The 17,669-nt window shown below is 37.9% G+C and overlaps 2 protein-coding genes across 11 annotated transcripts in view; both read right to left on the bottom strand.

Moving 5' to 3' along the window:
• si:ch211-285f17.1 overlaps nt 1-10,787 on the bottom strand; it is a 288,027-nt gene extending 277,240 nt beyond the window's left edge. For all 10 annotated transcript variants that reach the window (XM_087309215.1, XM_087309218.1, XM_087309237.1 and 7 more), the window contains exon 1: nt 10,581-10,787. In XM_087309215.1, the coding sequence (XP_087165341.1) occupies nt 10,581-10,653 (73 nt within the window). In that variant the 5' untranslated portion in view covers nt 10,654-10,787. The remainder of the gene's footprint in view (nt 1-10,580) is intronic.
• Nucleotides 10,788-15,060: 4,273 nt separating this feature from the next.
• Nucleotides 15,061-17,236, bottom strand: otud1 (OTU deubiquitinase 1). Its single transcript, XM_087309277.2, has one exon. It carries the CDS (start codon nt 16,871-16,873, stop codon nt 15,593-15,595), a length of 1,281 nt encoding a protein of 426 aa, XP_087165403.1. The 5' UTR covers nt 16,874-17,236; the 3' UTR covers nt 15,061-15,592.
• Nucleotides 17,237-17,669: the final 433 nt, after the last annotated feature.

The raw sequence follows: 17,669 nt of genomic DNA, 5'->3' as shown, positions 1-17,669 counted from the left end.
TCAGCAATGGTAATTTCAGTCAGTTAAAACATCACCATGGCTTGATCTTAAAAATGTCTTACAGTAAAGTTTTGCAACCCAACTGAATCATGATTCATGAATTTAAATTCCAATACGATTTTCAGCTCTAAAATAAACTTACGTTTTTCACCAGATCCTCTCATTCAAGCCCTCGGTTTACAGCGGTGCTGTTGTTGAAGTTTAGTTCAGTCACAGCAGGCTGTCATGTGCTGTTTGTGTTTGGTTCATTAAATCACGCATGCAAAGTATTATCAGTTCACTGCTTCTCAAATTTGATCTCAGTGTAACGTTACTGTTGTATTAACTGAATGAGAGTATATATTGGATTATATCCAGGTTTCACTAGGTCTTCTGCAGTATTTGTGATCATTGAGATGCAGTTCAACAGATAATTTATCAAATGAATCTACCTTCTGCCACTTTTCCTATTGATTAACTAAAACTCAAGTTATTATTTGTTGCTCTTACAACTGGGATCAACAACAATACTTTTGTCAGGTAGTGCAGATGTTAAAGGCTGATGGTTTCTAACATTCATCAGAATATCTTGTTTTGTGTTCAACAGAAAGACGTTTATACAAAGTTTAGAATGTTTTTGGGTGGACTGTCCCTTTAAATCTGATGTTGTAATGTTATTGCAATAAGTACTATAAGCACTGTAAGTAAGAGTATTCTTAAAGTTGACATTAAACAGATGTTGCAACGTTTCTTTTCATACATACATTTGAGTGAATGGATTGTCAATGGGGATTTGGTTCTGTCCTATGACTGATGACCGGATAAAGACAGATTTAAGTGTGAGCTTGCAGTTGATTGCAAGAAGGCAGTGTTTAAATTGACTAAATCACTGGAAAATCCTGGCGAATGTAACTTGAGCAAATTCTTTTATTTTACAGGAAGATTTATGGGCCGTTTACTTTTTTAACATTTTTGCCATAAATACATATGCAGTCCATGAATGCAACGCATTAGTACTTGACCATAATAGACGAATGGCAGGCTATATGGGCACCATTTAATAATGTACAAAGTGCAACATTTTTTTTTTTTTTTGCAGATCCTTTTTTTTTTTTTGCAGATCTTTTTTTTTTTTTTTTTTGCAGATCTTTTTTTTTTTTTTTTTGCAGATCCTTGTGAACTTGTTTTGAAAACACTTTCATCAGTGCAAGAAACATTTCAAAATTGTGAACAAAAATGTTTCATTTTAAGTAAATTGTTGTCACGTTAGGACATTTAGATTAACATTTCAAAAGCACATGATCAGAATATTTTTAAATTTTTATTTCAAACAAATCTTTGTTTTACATACTGAATTTTTGGTGGCACATTGTTTCATAATTTGAAAATACTGTGTTATGTAAAGACCGTACATGGGTTAAAGTCACGTTCGGGGTCTTGGGTATATAATTTTTTTTATGTAATGACTATAATAAATACATGTGAAATGAGATTGTAAAATTAAGCGTTATTAATTAATTTTTATTTTACCTTTTTTTTTGGAAGGTTTTTGGTCCTAAAGGCCTAAAAGCAACCCGGGCTCATTGTGGAAACGTAGCCCTGCGGACGTTTCTGCGGACCGCAACATACGTCCCGGGAGGTACGTATTCGAGCGGTTTTTGTTTTCGCGAATCCGTGAGAGGCCGCTGTGCGCGCTTTTTCACGTCTCGGGGAGCGCGTGGCGTTCGCGCCCGCGCTGTTCTCGCGCGAAAAGCCGCCGGATCGGCCGACCCGGCCGCCCTCCTCCTCCTCCTCCTTCCCTAAACCCGGGCGACGGTTTGCAAAAGCCGTCCAGAAAAAATAAAAATAAAAAAGCAAAAGCCCTCGTCTTCAATTTCGACCGCGTTTTCGAGTCCCGCCGCATTCCCGCCCTTATTTTTCAGATTCTGTTTTTCGTCTTACCTGATTTCTGGAACCGCTGTTCTCCGGACTTGATCCCGCTCATCGTCCCCGCGGCCGGCTCCTCCTCCGGGGCCTCCGCTCCGCCAACGCAACGCTGTGAGCTAAGCGGACAAACTGGTTGCATCGGGACAGCCCTCCACTCGGAGGCGAGCCGGCGGCCCTCGAGCGCGAAGAGGAGTAGCGGGGCGGCGCCACACCGCCCCGCAGCGTTTGCTCGAAAAAAACTAAACGCGGCCGTACATACCTCCAGCCACGTAAATCGCGGTCTCCAGAAACGTCCGCGGGGCTACGTTTCCAGAATGAGCTTGGGTTGCCTAAAAGTTAACCCATGTTCTGTGTTTTATAATGGAAAATCATTCAATTGGATGACAAATTACTACTATGCTAAAATTGGCAACAATATGTAAATTCCCTTATACTTTCACAAATAACGTTGCGTTTACAGTAGCAATATTTAAATTTGGTTTGAAAGAATAGTAACTTTTTATATGAGGATAGTCAATAACATAAATTTCAGGTACATGACCACCATAAACTTTGACTGAGATTATAGATTGTAGTCTGTTTGTTGTTGGAGGTAAAAAGTAACATTTCAAATGTGGAGTAAAAGCACAGTGATGCCAATAAAAGCAAACACTTGTCCCGTTATATGTAAGTGCCTAAATATTTGTGTTTAGAAACAACCAAAAAAAAAAAAAGAAGAATCAAACAACAGAAAAAAACATCCTGTCGCAAACTGCTTGACTTTTTTGTTAATTTCTTTGCCATTTTAAATCAAAACGTAATAATTTATGTAATTCATATAAATACATGAATAGTTCAGAGGCAGAAACCACTAAATGCCGCCTGAAAATTTCTCCTAAAATTTGCATTTTTTTTAGCCCCCTATGTTTATATGCAGTTATTTCACTTTAAAGGCAATGAAAAGAACTTATTCATCAATGTAAAAGTAAAATTACTAAGCCTACACACAAGAGTAAAATGCTAATTTTAGAAGAAAACATCAAATGGTATTAAGAGGTTTTGTCATCTAAACTCTTCACATGTAATTCATAACTGAATTTAATAAAAAGAAACATTGAGCAGTTTTGTGCTTTCAACACACAAGAAACACATTCACTCATTCATATTTTAAATTAATCATATTTTTTAAAAAATCACTTGCAACAATAAAAAATGTCCATTATTTTCGATTACACCTAATTTTTTTTTACATTTCTAACCTTATATAAAAAGGTTAACATCAAGACATGGATACACCATACAATCACATGTAAAGTATCTATAAATACCAGATCAACTACAAAGTGGTTATTAAATCATAACTAAGGCATAACTAAGCTCCTTTAATATCCCACTTCATTCTCTTTATGTGTGTTTTCCAAACAGCCTCTTCTATCTAAGCAGCACTGCAGCCCTGACAAACACTCCCTGTCCTTAAAATTGTTTATCTTTTAAAGGGATCCAAATAGTGAAAAACTTTGACACTGAATGTCACAAAGTGGGGCTTGCAGTCCTTTACTAGTCTTGAATAGTCTGCTATTTTTCAGATGAGTGCGTGGGGGTACTTCTTTTTTTTTTCTCTGGTTTGCACCCGGAGAGAAAGTGAAAGTAAGAGAATGAGCGAGGACTTTTTAATAATACAGCTCTCGGGCTGTTATATTGCTTTTTTTCAACCTTTCTCCCCACTACCTTGGCTTTTTCTTCAGTCTGTCAGTCCAGGAGGCACTCAGTTGCAATGTATGAAATTCATCAAAGCCGCTCAATGACATTTCATGTATTCTGATTCGAAATAGCCATAACGCAAATAACGGAGAGAGGACTGTAAAAGGCTTCTTCGGGTCACTATAGGGCATAGTTTGAGATAATACAACACACTCGATTTCGGAAAGTTTTGCACAAGATCAACTACGGTAGATGCCAAAATCTAGATTTCTATTCAAAAGCACAAAATGCTCTTCAGGATAATGTTTAGGACACTAAAGGATACAAATACTAAAGGAATGAAGATGATGGCTGATGCAAACTTGAAAGGAATCTAAAAGAAATCTGCTAAGACTGAAACACAACTGATGATAATTACTGGATGATTAGCCAACTGCCATGCTAAAGTTGGCAACAATATCTAAATTTCCCTTAACTTTCACAAATAATACTGCATTTACAGTAGCAATATTAACATTTGATTTGAAAGAATAGTAACTTCTTATATGAGACGGTCAAGAACATAACTATCCAGCCTGATCTGACGAGGAAACGTAAGTATTTTAGTGGCTAATTCGTACAAATTTGTACAGGTTCAGTCGTACAAAAATGTACGATTTTAAAAAGGAGGTGTGGCACCCAAACCCACCCCTAACCCCAATCGACATTGGATGATGAGCAAATCGTACAAAATTGGACGAATTAGATCATACAAATTCATACGAATTAGCCACTAAATCAAAAAGTTACGAATTGTCGTGAGATTGCGTTTAACTATCAGGTACATGATCATAATATTAAGGAGTCCTCATTAAGCTTTTAGTTCCTTTTTATGTTTTTATTTTTCATTTCAGGCAATGTATAATGTAGCTAAACAACCAAAATCATAAGTTCAAGGCACTCGAAATGTATGTGAAAAGCCTTTTTAAAAACTTCATGTTAATGAAGGCTTCTTAACTTTCTTTTCGAGTGCCTTGGACTTCCGACACATTAATTACCCATTAATTATACCATAATTAATGAAGCATATTTTGTTTGATTTTGAATGTATAATGTAACAATCAAAGTGCGCAACAAAGAATTGATTCTGAACTACCGAAACAGCCATAATGCAATATATAATTTGCATAAAGCAAGCCTATGGTCTTGATTGGCTGCCTGCAAACAATCTATTTTGACTCGCACTCAAACACTTTAGTTATTCTAGCATGACTTAAATGTATACACACACAAAAAAAAAAAACTCCTGTTGTAATCTCTGAAGCTGAAATAGAAATCTCATAGTTGCAGTCCATTGTATCTGCAGTTTGCTGTTTATGATGAAAGATTTTAAAATAATTCAATAACTGAGATACAAAACTCTGCCGTCTTCAGGAGTAACTAATCTAAATGCATCTGGTGCCAGTTGCTTAGATTAACTCATAATTCTCTCTTCATATAGCCGTATGCCCATTACATATTCATGAAACACAGTGATTGCTTTCACACTGCAATCGATCCGCTCCAGAGTTCGTTTCAATCTAGCCGAGACCACCTCATTCAAGCGATCTCGGAGCGATTGATTTGGCACGGATCCGAGAGCGATTGGCGGTTTCACATATGCCAAACGAACCATGCTAACTGGGCAAATGAGACAGGTTCCGAAACAAAAGTGTAGGTGTGAAAGCACCCTTAGACTAGTCTAAAAAGATAGTCATTGTGTGTTTTTTTTTTTTTTTTCAAAAGTAATTAATATCCGGGACCAGGCCATATCCTGAGCTGCTGCTGCGCTGATGGTCGTGGGGAGTGGAGAACATGAGTCTGATTCCAGCGACGCTCCAGGGACAGACGAGTCTTCGCTGAGGCCATCTTCCAGCCTCAACCACGGCAAATGAAGCTCTGCACAAGACTTTTGGCCAGCGGAGAAATTAAAATGGTCGTGCCCAACTGAGTCTGGTTCTCTCAAGGTTTTTTTTCTTCACTCCCATCAGGTGAAGTTTTTTTTCCCTCTCCGCTGTCGCCACTGCCTCGCATGGTTCAGGATTGGTAGAGCTACGCGTCGATGAATTTGCTCTTCAGTGTTTGAACTCTCAGTAATGATTAAATCACACTGAACTGAGCTAAACTGAACTGAACTGAACTTAAACACTAAAACCTGAACCACACTGTTCCAGTTACTGAACCACACTGTTCCAGTTACTATGACCATTTATGTGAAGCTGCTTTGACACAATCTACATTGTAAAAGCGCTATACAAATAAAGCTGAATTGAATTGAAGTACAAATAATTGACTTCAAGTCATTTGTGAAATGGGTGATCACTTTAACTAAGGTAAAAAAGCAAGACTGCATGAAAGCTAATTGCTAGTTGATTAGGTGGTTTGATGGCACAGTGGCCAAACTTGGTCATAATGTATGAGTACGTGTAATTGTGAGAGTGCATAGGTGTTTCCTAGTACTGGGTTGCAGCTGAAAGGGCATATGCTGCATAAAACATATGCTGGAATAGTTGACGGTTCATTCTGCTGTGGCGACCCCAGATAAATAAGAAATTAATGACTGAATGAATGCTAGCTGATTAACTGGCTCTTTAAGACTATCTGAAATCTTTACCCTTAAATAGTGCACTGTTTCAGGGAGCAGCCATTTGCAGTGGTATCCAAAACCATAGTGGACGTTCTGAAGGGCACTGAATCAATGCACCGCAATATAAAGAGTGCACAGCCAATGTACTCTTAACGGCTAGAGAATACCCATAATGCACTTTGAGAGTTCACACGCTGAATGAATATGCCACAATATGGCAGTCATATAGGAATCTTTTTAAGGTGAGTTTCTAAATAAATGGTAATTTAATTGTTAAATTGCTGTTTGTATATGTGACAAAAATTCTAATATTATATTTGCTACTAACAGACAGCTTACTCTGACCCAGAAGTCTAATGTCTAATCCATCTGCGGGATTTATCAACCAACAAAGAACAAACAAAATGCCATGCCCTCATTTTCATTCACTCCTTTAAGTGAACTATATTCGTGTACTAATGTGGAGTAAAGTGAAAGAGGGTATAGAGGGTGAATTCGGATAAATCCATAGACTCCAACAAAAACTTACGTGATTGATTATTCACGATGCATTGTTAACAATTTCCTGTAGAATCTACAGTAAGTTTACCAGTAACGTACTGTAAATAGATTACAGCAAAAGTTTTGCATTTACATTTACAGCACCATTTATCTTGCTGTATATCCTTACTGTAAAATTCATTCAATCATTCACTTTCGTTTCGGCTAAGTCTCTTTATTAACCAGGGATCACCACAGTGGAATGAACTGACAACTTATCCAGTATGTTTTACACAGCGTATGCCCTTCCAGCTGCAACCTATCACCAGGAAACATACCTCTCTGTAAATATACAGTAATTCATTCCTCCATTGATTTTCTTTTCGGCTTAGTCCCTTTATTAATCAGGGGTCACCCCAGTGGAATGAACCACCAACTAATCCAGCATATGTTTTACACAGCGGATGTCCTTTCAGCTGCAACCTATCACCGGGAAACACCCCTTACTGTTAAATATACAGTAATTAATTTCTTCATTTTCTTTTCGGCTTAGTCCCTTTATTAAACAGAGGTCACCACAGTGGAATGAACCACCAACTTATCCAGCATATGTTATACAGTGGATGCCCTTCCAGCTGCAACCTATCACCAGGAAACACCCCTTACTGTAAATATACAGTAATTCATTCCTCCATTTATTTTCTTTTCGGCTTAGTCCCTTTATTAATCAGGAGTCACCACAGGTGAATGAATCGCCAACTTATCCAGCATATGTTTTATACAGCGTATGCCCTTAAAGCTGCAACCTATCACCATGAAACACCCCTTACTGTAAATATACAGTAATTCATTCCTTCAGTCATTTTCTTTTCGGCTTAGTCCCTTTATTAATCAGGGGTCACCCCAGTTGAATGAACCACTAACTAACCCAGCATATGTTTTACACAGCGGATGTCCTTCCAGCTGCAACCTATCACCGGGAAACACCCCTTATTGTTAAATATACAGTAATTCATTTCTTCGTTTTCTTTTCGGCTTAGTCCCTTTATTAATCAGGGGTCACCCCAGTGGAATGAACCACCAACTAATCCAGCATATGTTTTGCACAGCGGATGCCCTTCCAGCTGCAACCTATCACCGGGAAACACCCCTTACTGTTAAATATACAGTAATTAATTTCTTCATATTCTTTTCGGCTTAGTCTCTTTATTAATCAGAGGTCACCACAGTGGAATGAACCACCAACTTATCCAGCATATGTTATACAGTGGATACCCTTCCAGCTGCAACCTATCGACAGGAAACACCCCTCACTGTAAAATATACAGTAATTTTCACAATGAAACTTTAAAATACAGTACTATAAATGTCCTAGAGTAAAATACAGTTCAGATTACAGTTAAATACTGTGTAATTTACAAAAAAATCATTAACAGTGTGCTGGAGGAAATCTGACACAATTTGCCACAAATAAAGACTTTCAACAAGGTTTTTAAACAGTTGTAATTGATTTAGTTTAACTGTGTTTGGGCAATTCATTGTGTTGAATTTGTACGGTGTTTTTGTTCCCATGTTGGTACCATTTTGCCACAAGCTCTTGGTAATTGTGTATCACCCAGATGAATAAACGTTTTTTAATGCAGATGTTGAGTAATACACAGCTACAACATCCCATAATATCCGAAATTAAGTAAAGGCTTACCACTGAAAAACGCTGTGCTCAAGTCATGGTTACCAAGATGGTTCGGGTGGATTAGCTCTTCCAATGTATCATCATTAGACTTAGACTCAAATTCATTCACTTTCCCTCAGCTTAGTCCCTTAATTATTAGAAGTCGCCGCAGCAGAATGAACCGCCAACTATTCCAGCATATGTTCAACACAGCGGATCCCATTCCAGTTGCAACCCAGAACTGGGAAACACACACTCATTCACAAACACACTCATACACTACTGCCAAATTTGTCAACCCAATTCACATGTGTCTTTGCGCTGCGGGGGAAACCGGAGCACCTGCAGGAAACTCACTCAAACACGGCGAGAACATGCAAACTCCACACAGAAATGCCAACTGGCACAGACGGGACTTGAAGCAGTGACCTTTATGCTGTGAGGCGACAGTGCTAACCACTGAGCCACCATGCAGCCCCTAGGCTCAAATTGGTGTGGTAAAAACAAGAAATCGTTACTGTGATACAGTGTGGTGCTAAGGATTCATGAAATCTCTGAAGCTAACACTCAGATATGATTATTGGAATGTTGTTCCCAACAGGAGCTGTCATTCATAGACCAATGACAGTGGAAGGCTAGAGGAAAGAAGGGATTTCAAAAGATCAATCTTCAAATGACTGAATTGGGAAATAGGATGGTGTGAACTGTTTAAAAAAACAAAGGCTGTGTGACCTTCTTTGAGAATCCTTTGGGATTTGTTAGACAAATTATGAACAAAAAAATCAAAATTGTCTGTATTGTACTACTTTAGTCATGACATTTGCACATGAATAGCATTTCATATATAGTTGTTTCGCTTGCCATAGTGTCAGAGACAAATGTCTTGCATTACAGCAGAAAATAAAACAGCAGAAAATGCAGCAACACAAGCAAAAATGACTTAAATGTTCACTCAGGGTTTTAAAGGTTATGGGACCACGATGAGAGACACGAAGCAGCTGTTCTTGTTCAAGTTTTCTGATCAGCTTCATTCAGCAGAAAGCCACTGCTGTCAGTGGAAGCAAAGAGCAAAGGGAAAGTGAGGTAAGTTGTTTCAATCACAAACTAAAATCCAAACACTGCATAAAATCAAGCATTTTTTAAAAACATAATTCAGTTATTATAATTTAATATAATTATATGTATTAGCTGAAGGGTGAAGTTATACTTTGGGGTAAACTGTGTGAGTGGCTCAGCTAAAAGACGGCGAAAGTGAACTTGTCAAAATACAGGAAGTTCAAAGTGTTTAAAGTATTAAAGATTGAAGATTAGCCTAATCAATATTAAAGATGGTGCGTAGATGCAGTTTTAACTCCAAAATTGCAAATTCTGAAGAAAATGAAACATGATTAGTTTAAAAAGACATTCTGTGGTGGAAAACACAGCTTAAATAGCTTTTGTTTTTGTTTGTTTGGGCTGGAGCTGGCTGCTATGAAAGTACAAATCATATGAAGCCAACACAGATTTTGTAATGGGTCTGTGTATTAATAATTTTCACCTCATTAATAGTAATATTTGTATGAATTATTAACATATTCCCTTGTGTTTTCTCACTGGCACAGCACACCTTGCCCCAACCCACATAAAAATACTACAGTAATTTATAGTAAATGCAAAAGAATCTTACAGTAAAATAAAATAACATAAAATTAAAAATTAAAAAATGTATTGTTGTAATTAAAGTTGCTAATTCAAGTATTATAAACAAATTACTCAACAACACTGTACTCTTTTACAACTAGTTATACTGTATACTACACCACAGTTTACTTTAATATAAACTTAATACTACGACAGTATTTATTACAGCTTATCAGTTTGCTTTATGGTTACTACACAGTGTGCTGTAAATACTATAATACAGTATAATACACTATAAATACTACACCCTAGTATTTTTTCAAGTGAGTAATGTGGGGCAGGATGTGCCACTGGATATTTTAATATAAATATGTATATATTTTCATAACACAGCAATCTAATAACCTCACATTTCCTCACAAGTTTACCTCACTTTCCCTCAAACTTAAAACTCTAAGGTTGTGCGTCAAATCCGAGCGTGCTGCCTATCTTATACTTGTGTGTGTGTGTGAAGTGTGTTTGAGCTCAGCACCTCCAAATCCTAAAAACGCTGTCTATGTAGGCAGCGCACTCGGTTTTAAGGCACAGCCGGAGGAAACAGAAACTCCGAAGTCTTACTGCTGATTTTGGGGCTGCCTTTGCGCTCGCTGGTAGAAGGAAGATCCGCGAACTGAACCCGGTGTCCGGACATCTTCAGCACCTCTCCAGACCGCTCGACCCTGGTCAAAAATCCGCAAAACTTTCGCTTATTTCCCGCTTCCGTCTGGCTTGAAACACATGGAGCACTGAGTCGGTATGCGCTATGGATGTATGACCAAAGGACACAAACTCCTTCATGAGAGAGAGGAGAGAGAGAGAGACAGAGGGAGGGCGAGAGAGAAAGTGAGGGTTTTTTCAGCCCAAAAAGTAAATAAATAAATAATAAAGGAACTTAAAGTCCCCATGACTGCAGAATTACGTCATTCCGATTTAAAGCAGATTGTTATGTGACAGAGGTCTTGCTGTGTAATGTTATTATGACACATATTTCATACATATTTAGAGTTGATTTATCAGCATAGACTAAGCAACTGCGACATAAGCTCTAAACATGATTGTTTGATTGACAAAATAATTGACACAGTGCTTTACCTTGACCTGTGTAGAACAGGATGCACAAACTGACCAGTTGTTAAGTCCGTTAACGTTTATCAAAGCCTATGCTAGACTACATAAAAGGCATTCAAATTAGTGATTAATTTGATTATTTGTGTTGATTGACAGACGTATACTGTTTTCAGTCACACGGTCCATCCTCTCACATACTCATATGTCGAGGTTTTTTCGTGTGCCCTGTCGCATGGTCCTGCAAATGCATTATAGTCTGCAAAAACAGCTGCATGATTTCTGAGGTACTGTACTCTGTCAGAAAATACCTGCCTTATACTGACATCTAGTGGCTGATTTAGGAACTACTAAAACATTTGATTGAAAGAGCTCACACTCACCGGTCACTTTATTAGGTACACCTGTCCAACTGCTCTTTAACACAAATATCAAAAAATATCATATGATCAAATATCATGGCATGTCAGCAACTCAATGCAATTAGGCATGTGGGCAGGGTCAAGACGATCTGCTGCAGTTTAAACCGACCATCAGAATGGGGAAGAAATGTGATTTAAGTGACTTTGAATGGGGCATGGTTGTTGGTGTCAGACTGGCGGTCTATTTCAGAAACTCCTGAATTACTGGGTTTTTTGTCTACAAACATCTTTTATTACAGAATAAAAAAACAGAGGGTTTACAGAGAATGGTCCGAAAAAGTGAATATATCCAGTGAGCGGCAGTTCTGTAGGCTCAAATGCCTTGTTGATGCCAGAGGTGAGAGGAGAATGACCAGACTGGTTTAAGCTGATAGAAAGGAAACAGTAACTCAAATAACCATTCGTTACAACTGACGTAAGAAGAAGAGCATCTCTGAATGCACAACACGTCCAACCTTGAGGCAGATGGGCTACAGCAGCAGAAGACCAAACCGGGTGCCACTCCTGTCAGCTAAGAACAGGAAAATGAGGCTGCAATTGGCACAGGCTCACCAAAATTGGACAATAGAAGATTGAAAAAACGTTGCCTGGTCTGGTCTCGATTATTGCTGTCACATTAGGATGGTAGGCTCAAAATTTGCCATCAACAACATGAAAGCATAGATCCATCCTGTCTTATATCAACGTATCAGGCCGGTGGTTGTGGTGTAATGGTGTTGGGGATAATTTCTTGGCACAATTGGAGCCCATTAGAACCAATTGAGCATTGTGTCAACACCACAGCCTAACTGAGTGTTGTTGCTGACCATGCCCATCCCTTTATGACCACAGTGTACCCATCTTCCGAAGGCTACTTCCAGCAGGATAATGAACCATGTCATAAAGCGCAAATCATCTCAGACTGCTTTCTTGAACATGACAATGAGTTCACTGTACTCAAATGGCCTCCACACTCACCAGATCCCAATCCAATAGAGCTCCTTTGGGATGTGGTGGAACGGGAGATTCGCATCATGGATGTGCAGCCAACAAATCTTCAGCAACTCTGTGGTGCTATCATGTCAATATGGACCAAAATCTCTGAAGAATGTTTTCAATACCTTGTTGAATTTGTCATGAAGAATTAATGTAGTTCTGAAGGCAAAAGGAGGTCCAACCTGGTACTAGTAAGGTGAACCTAATAAAGAGGCCAATGGGTGTATTTCAAATGGCAAAATGTCAGTCTGTGGAGAGGGTTTGACTATTTTATGTAAGGTACAAAAGCTGTAGTAGAACCTCCTCTTTGATGTCCTTTATTAATTGATTAGCTGAAGGATTGGTTGTTATATTTAACTTGTAACTTTATATTTAATAAAACATAAATGCAAAAGTCAAAGCAAAATCAGGATCAATCAATAATATTATTGCAATTAAATTAATCAAAAAAAAAAAAAAGATTTGGTGAAAAATAAGCAAAACCCTTGCAGTGATTTTGTATTCCAATCTCAGAATTTACATTTATATTTAACTTATCTTTATGATTGAGTTTTATTGGTTGGATAAAACCATTAAAAGGTTAAAATCAAAGTAAAAAAAATGCATCAATTAATAATATTATTGCAGTTAAATTAATTAAATTATTCTATTACATTAAGTAGAAGTTATCAGCAAAGATTAGGTGAAATATTAGGTGATACACTAAAAAAATTCAAAGCTGATTCCTTGGATTTACTTTTTTTAAGTTAAGTGGTTGTAAACAATTTATTTGGACTGAATCAAAAACAAATTAAAGTTAAACATTACTAAACTTAATTTGATAAAATTCAACAGATATAAATTGTTTGCAACAATTTTGCAGACATCTTGTTTTTCAGTGAAGAACTCGTGCAGTGATATGTTATTGCAATTTAGAAAGTCAAATATAGCACATTACAAAACAAAATAAATAAATAAATAAATAAATGGTTGGAACAGTTAATATATTGATTCTTGTATTATATTAAAATTATTTAGGCTTGAGCTATTTTCTGACCACATAAGGTAATAATGTGAACTCACTTCATTTATAACAGTGCCTCTGTGTTCTTATACTGCCAGCAGGTCACATGAGCAACTTAAGCTTCATCTGTTTGTAAAACCAGCTTTTATTGTTCCATACAACAGCAAAATTTGATACTTCTATTCAAGCAAGGAACTTTGAAAACTCCTATTTACTATTAATAAGAGCCACTATAAATAGAGATAACCACACTGAGGTCAGCCTTTAGAGTAGAACATAGACTCACATGCAGGACTGACATGAGATCATTTTCTACTCTCATTCCTACATGATTATGTCATTTTGTTTCTGTCTGGGTTCTGTGTCTCCAAAGAGCAACATTTATGTAAAAGCAAAGTTCTGAGAATAAAAACATTTTCTTGAGAACTTTTACAGATGTTATAAAGAGGTTTTCAACATTCTTGATGTTCATAAATGTTACAGTGTGTTTTAGGACATGACCGTGTCAAACTTTAAATGCAACACTGTAAAAAAATTCTGCTTGCCTAAAAATGTTCAATTGAATCAAAATAACATTATAAGCCATTTTAACTTAACATACACTGTAAAAAAAAAAATTGTTCCTTTACTTTTTTTCTAGAAGCTTGGATGATGGGGGAAAAATGTAAATTAAATAACGGCTGGTAAATTACAGAAATTTACAGTAAAATAAATGTACTGTAATTAAATTACACAAAAAATGACTGTAATTTAACGTCACTTATTTCACAGTAAATTTCTGTTATTTAACAACCGTTATTTAACAGCAAATTTTTGTGATTTAACTTCTTTTATTTTACAATAAATTTCTGTTTTTTAACGTCTTTTATTTTACAGTAAATTTCTGTTATTCAACGTCACTTATTTTACAGTAAATTTGAGTTATTTAACAGCTGTTAATCTACAGTAGATTTTTGTGATGTAACGTCTCTTACTTTACAATAAATTTGTTATTTAACGTCTCTTATTTTACAGTAGATTTCTGTTATTTAACACCCGTTATTTTGAAGTTAATTTCTGTTATGTACCGTCACTTATTTTACTGTAAATTTCTGATACTTAACGTCACTTATTTTACGTTACATTTCTGTTAATTTACATCACTTATTTTACAGTAAATTTCAGTATTTTAGTGGCCGTTATTTTACAGCAAATTTTGTTATTTAACTGCACTGATTTTACAGTATTTTTTTATTTAACAGCAGTTTTTTTACAGTAAATTTCTGTTCCTTAACATCACTTATGTTACATTAAATTTCTATTATTTAACAGCTGTTATTGTTTACGTTTATGAAAAGTAACAGATTTTTTTACCGTGTATTATTAAAGTGACTTAAAACAACAGGTATAACAAAACAAAGTTAGAAACATGATAAGCTTATAGTTTATGAGATGATTAACATAAAAATGTGTCACACAAGCCATGAAGGTTACGAATTTAATTTTTTAATTTTTTGCAGGGCTGGGTGAACTATCTTTCTTTAAAGAGTTCTTAGTTGTTTTAGGACCTTTTATTCTGAGAGACATGATATCAATAAACACTGAAGATCTGAAATTGCTTTAAAGAATTTATTCAAAAATACATATTTGCAAAAATAGATTTCAGGCACTTAAACATGAAAGAACCATCAGTTTAGTGTATAACACAACAGTGCAGATGATGTACTTAAAGAAAACACACACACACACACACACACACACACACACACACAATCATTGTTAAGAACTGTTGGAAATGTTTGTGTAAGTGCGACATTCCATTCAAAAGTTCTGGACAACAGATTACAAAACAATATAAAGAAAAATTTACATACAAGCCTTAAAAATATTGTAGACAACATGCAATCAAGACTAAAAAAAACATTCGCTCAAACTCAAATAGTCCTCATTTTACATATCACACCACAAATCATCTTGTGCACTGCACTTCAACATATTTCTGGAAAAATGAACACACACAAGAACAGATATATCATAAATTAAGGCAACATTTAATAATCACAGGAGTGAGTAAAGTGCAATCTTTTTGGAAACATCAGAATGAGTTACAGTATTCCAGGTACAATCTGTGAAGGACTCCATCTGTATCAGTGCAGGCCGTTCTGTTCAATGTACATCCTGGAAAGGGACGCTGCCATGGATTTGGCCAACTCCTCATCCCTTTTGCGCTGTACCTGGGTGTGACGGCACCAGTCATCATACTCCGGGTTGGGCTGACAGCTGTCCAGCAGCACATCATAGTGACCATTACTGAGCCAGCTCAACCATATGGCTGGTTTAGAGGAGTCCTCTTCACCCAAGTAGTGCACCATGGTCGATACTGTCGGGCTTTCCACGCTACCCCCAGTGGTCAAGTAGATATTCACATTCAACATCTGACTCATGGCTAACAGTTCAGGATAGCCGGCCCATGCACCATCCTGCGCCGCATTGATGAGAAACTCCCCAACATCTCCTTCGATAATGGGGTTGAACTCCTCCAGATGATCGGCAATGTGGTGCATGGTTTGCTCTCTCAGCTCCTTGTGCATTGACTGGTCCCCATAAGCCGCCTTGGAAACGGCCCGGTACAGGCAGTTCCCATCTGGGATGATGTGAAAGCGGTATTTCTGCCTGTCATGAAGGTATTTGTTCTGTTTCTCCACTTCAGCCAGATAACGCGTAACCTTGTTGTCGACCTCACTTTTGTTGGGTTCCTGAAGGATGCGCAGCTCAAACACTGGGTTGTTGTCTTCAATGTTCTCCTGCCTTCTGGGGTCTCTAAGATCTTCATATGAATCTGATGAGGTTTTCTGGACAGTTTCAATAGTTTTGGAGGGCGTGGCATTACTTTGTAAACATGGCTCGCGTCTCCTCTCACAAACTCTGTAACTGTCATTATCAAAAATCCTATCGTACTGAATTGAATTTCTCTCATCGTGCTCCACAAAAACATCTCTTCTAGGGACTAAATCCAATGGGGAATCAGATTGGTGATGTTCATCTCCGTTAAGTGCGTAGGAAACCCGGTTGAAGTGCGTCTCCAGAGCTCTGCGGTTTGTGTGCGGCTCCTTCACAATGTGAACGGGTACAGACCTCTCCACGCCATCCGGTCGCGTGATGATAATCTCCGCGGTAGACGTGTAAAAAACCGGCCTCATCGAAGTAGCCTCGTAACAAGAAAAGGCAGGCATGTTCGCGTCAGTCTGTTCTCCTCCAGACGAATATTCCGTGTGCTCTTCTGTGTCGCTTCCGTTAACGGCGTTTCCGACTGTTTCTAAACAACCTGAACTGGTCGCTGTTGCGTTATTGGTGACGGTGGTGAGAGTTACGGAAACTTTTCGAGAGGAGCCGGGGTAGTGTGTTAACGCGCTGCTGTACAAGTGCATTTTCAACGTCCTCCCTTTATACAATACGCCTTTGGCCTCGTTGTTACCGAATGATGACAACACAGTCCAAAAATACACTCTGTCATCAATAGCAGTGAATGTGTAGGGCGCGTTTCCATGGATCCTTGTTCCCCGCTGCTACAAAGTTGTCTTGCGTCAGACTCAAAGCCACCCTAATTTTAGCGCGAGGTCTAGTAACCGGACCCCTGTATCTCTGACACACGGCTGGGGCCGTGTAGACGACCCGCAGTCTGCGGGAATCCGAAAGATGTGATGTGTCACCGGGACTCTCGGCGTTTCTCTCGCTTCTGTCCGTGTTTACGCCAGCGCGCGCCTCAGGGCGGCGTCGCCAGATTGGAATGCGTGCAGTTTGCCAAGAGGCCGCGGGTTCCCATACAGCTCTGCGGACCACACTGCCTCTCAACTGCGAGGAAGTCCCGCCTCACACTAAACTACATTGGTTCTACTTCATCAAGACGAGTTGGCTAGAAATCGCCTTAAGCATATTAAAGACTTTTCGGGGAAATTTGCGTCAGGTGGGTCGACGCGACGTCAAACCGCAGCTTCAATCCAAACAAAGTTGATTTATTATTATTAAAAGAAATCTAAATAATTCGCTGGTTGCTGTATTTATCCTTTTCCCATATATGGTGTTAAACTCCCATTTAACAGTTTCAGAATTGTTATAGTTTTGCTGCAACTAACCCCAGTGTTTCTAGCATTCGACTCATGACATCATATGACATCATATTCTGCAAAGAGTCTCTACAGCCTTTTTTATAGAGGTAAAGTTGAT

This window comes from Danio rerio, chromosome 24 (genome assembly GCF_052040795.2).
Source record: "Danio rerio strain M-AB ecotype USA chromosome 24, GRCz13ab, whole genome shotgun sequence".
Taxonomy (NCBI): Eukaryota; Metazoa; Chordata; class Actinopteri; order Cypriniformes; family Danionidae; genus Danio; species Danio rerio.
Note: the sequence above shows the minus strand (reverse complement) of the source record. Positions and strands in the feature narration are given on the sequence as shown.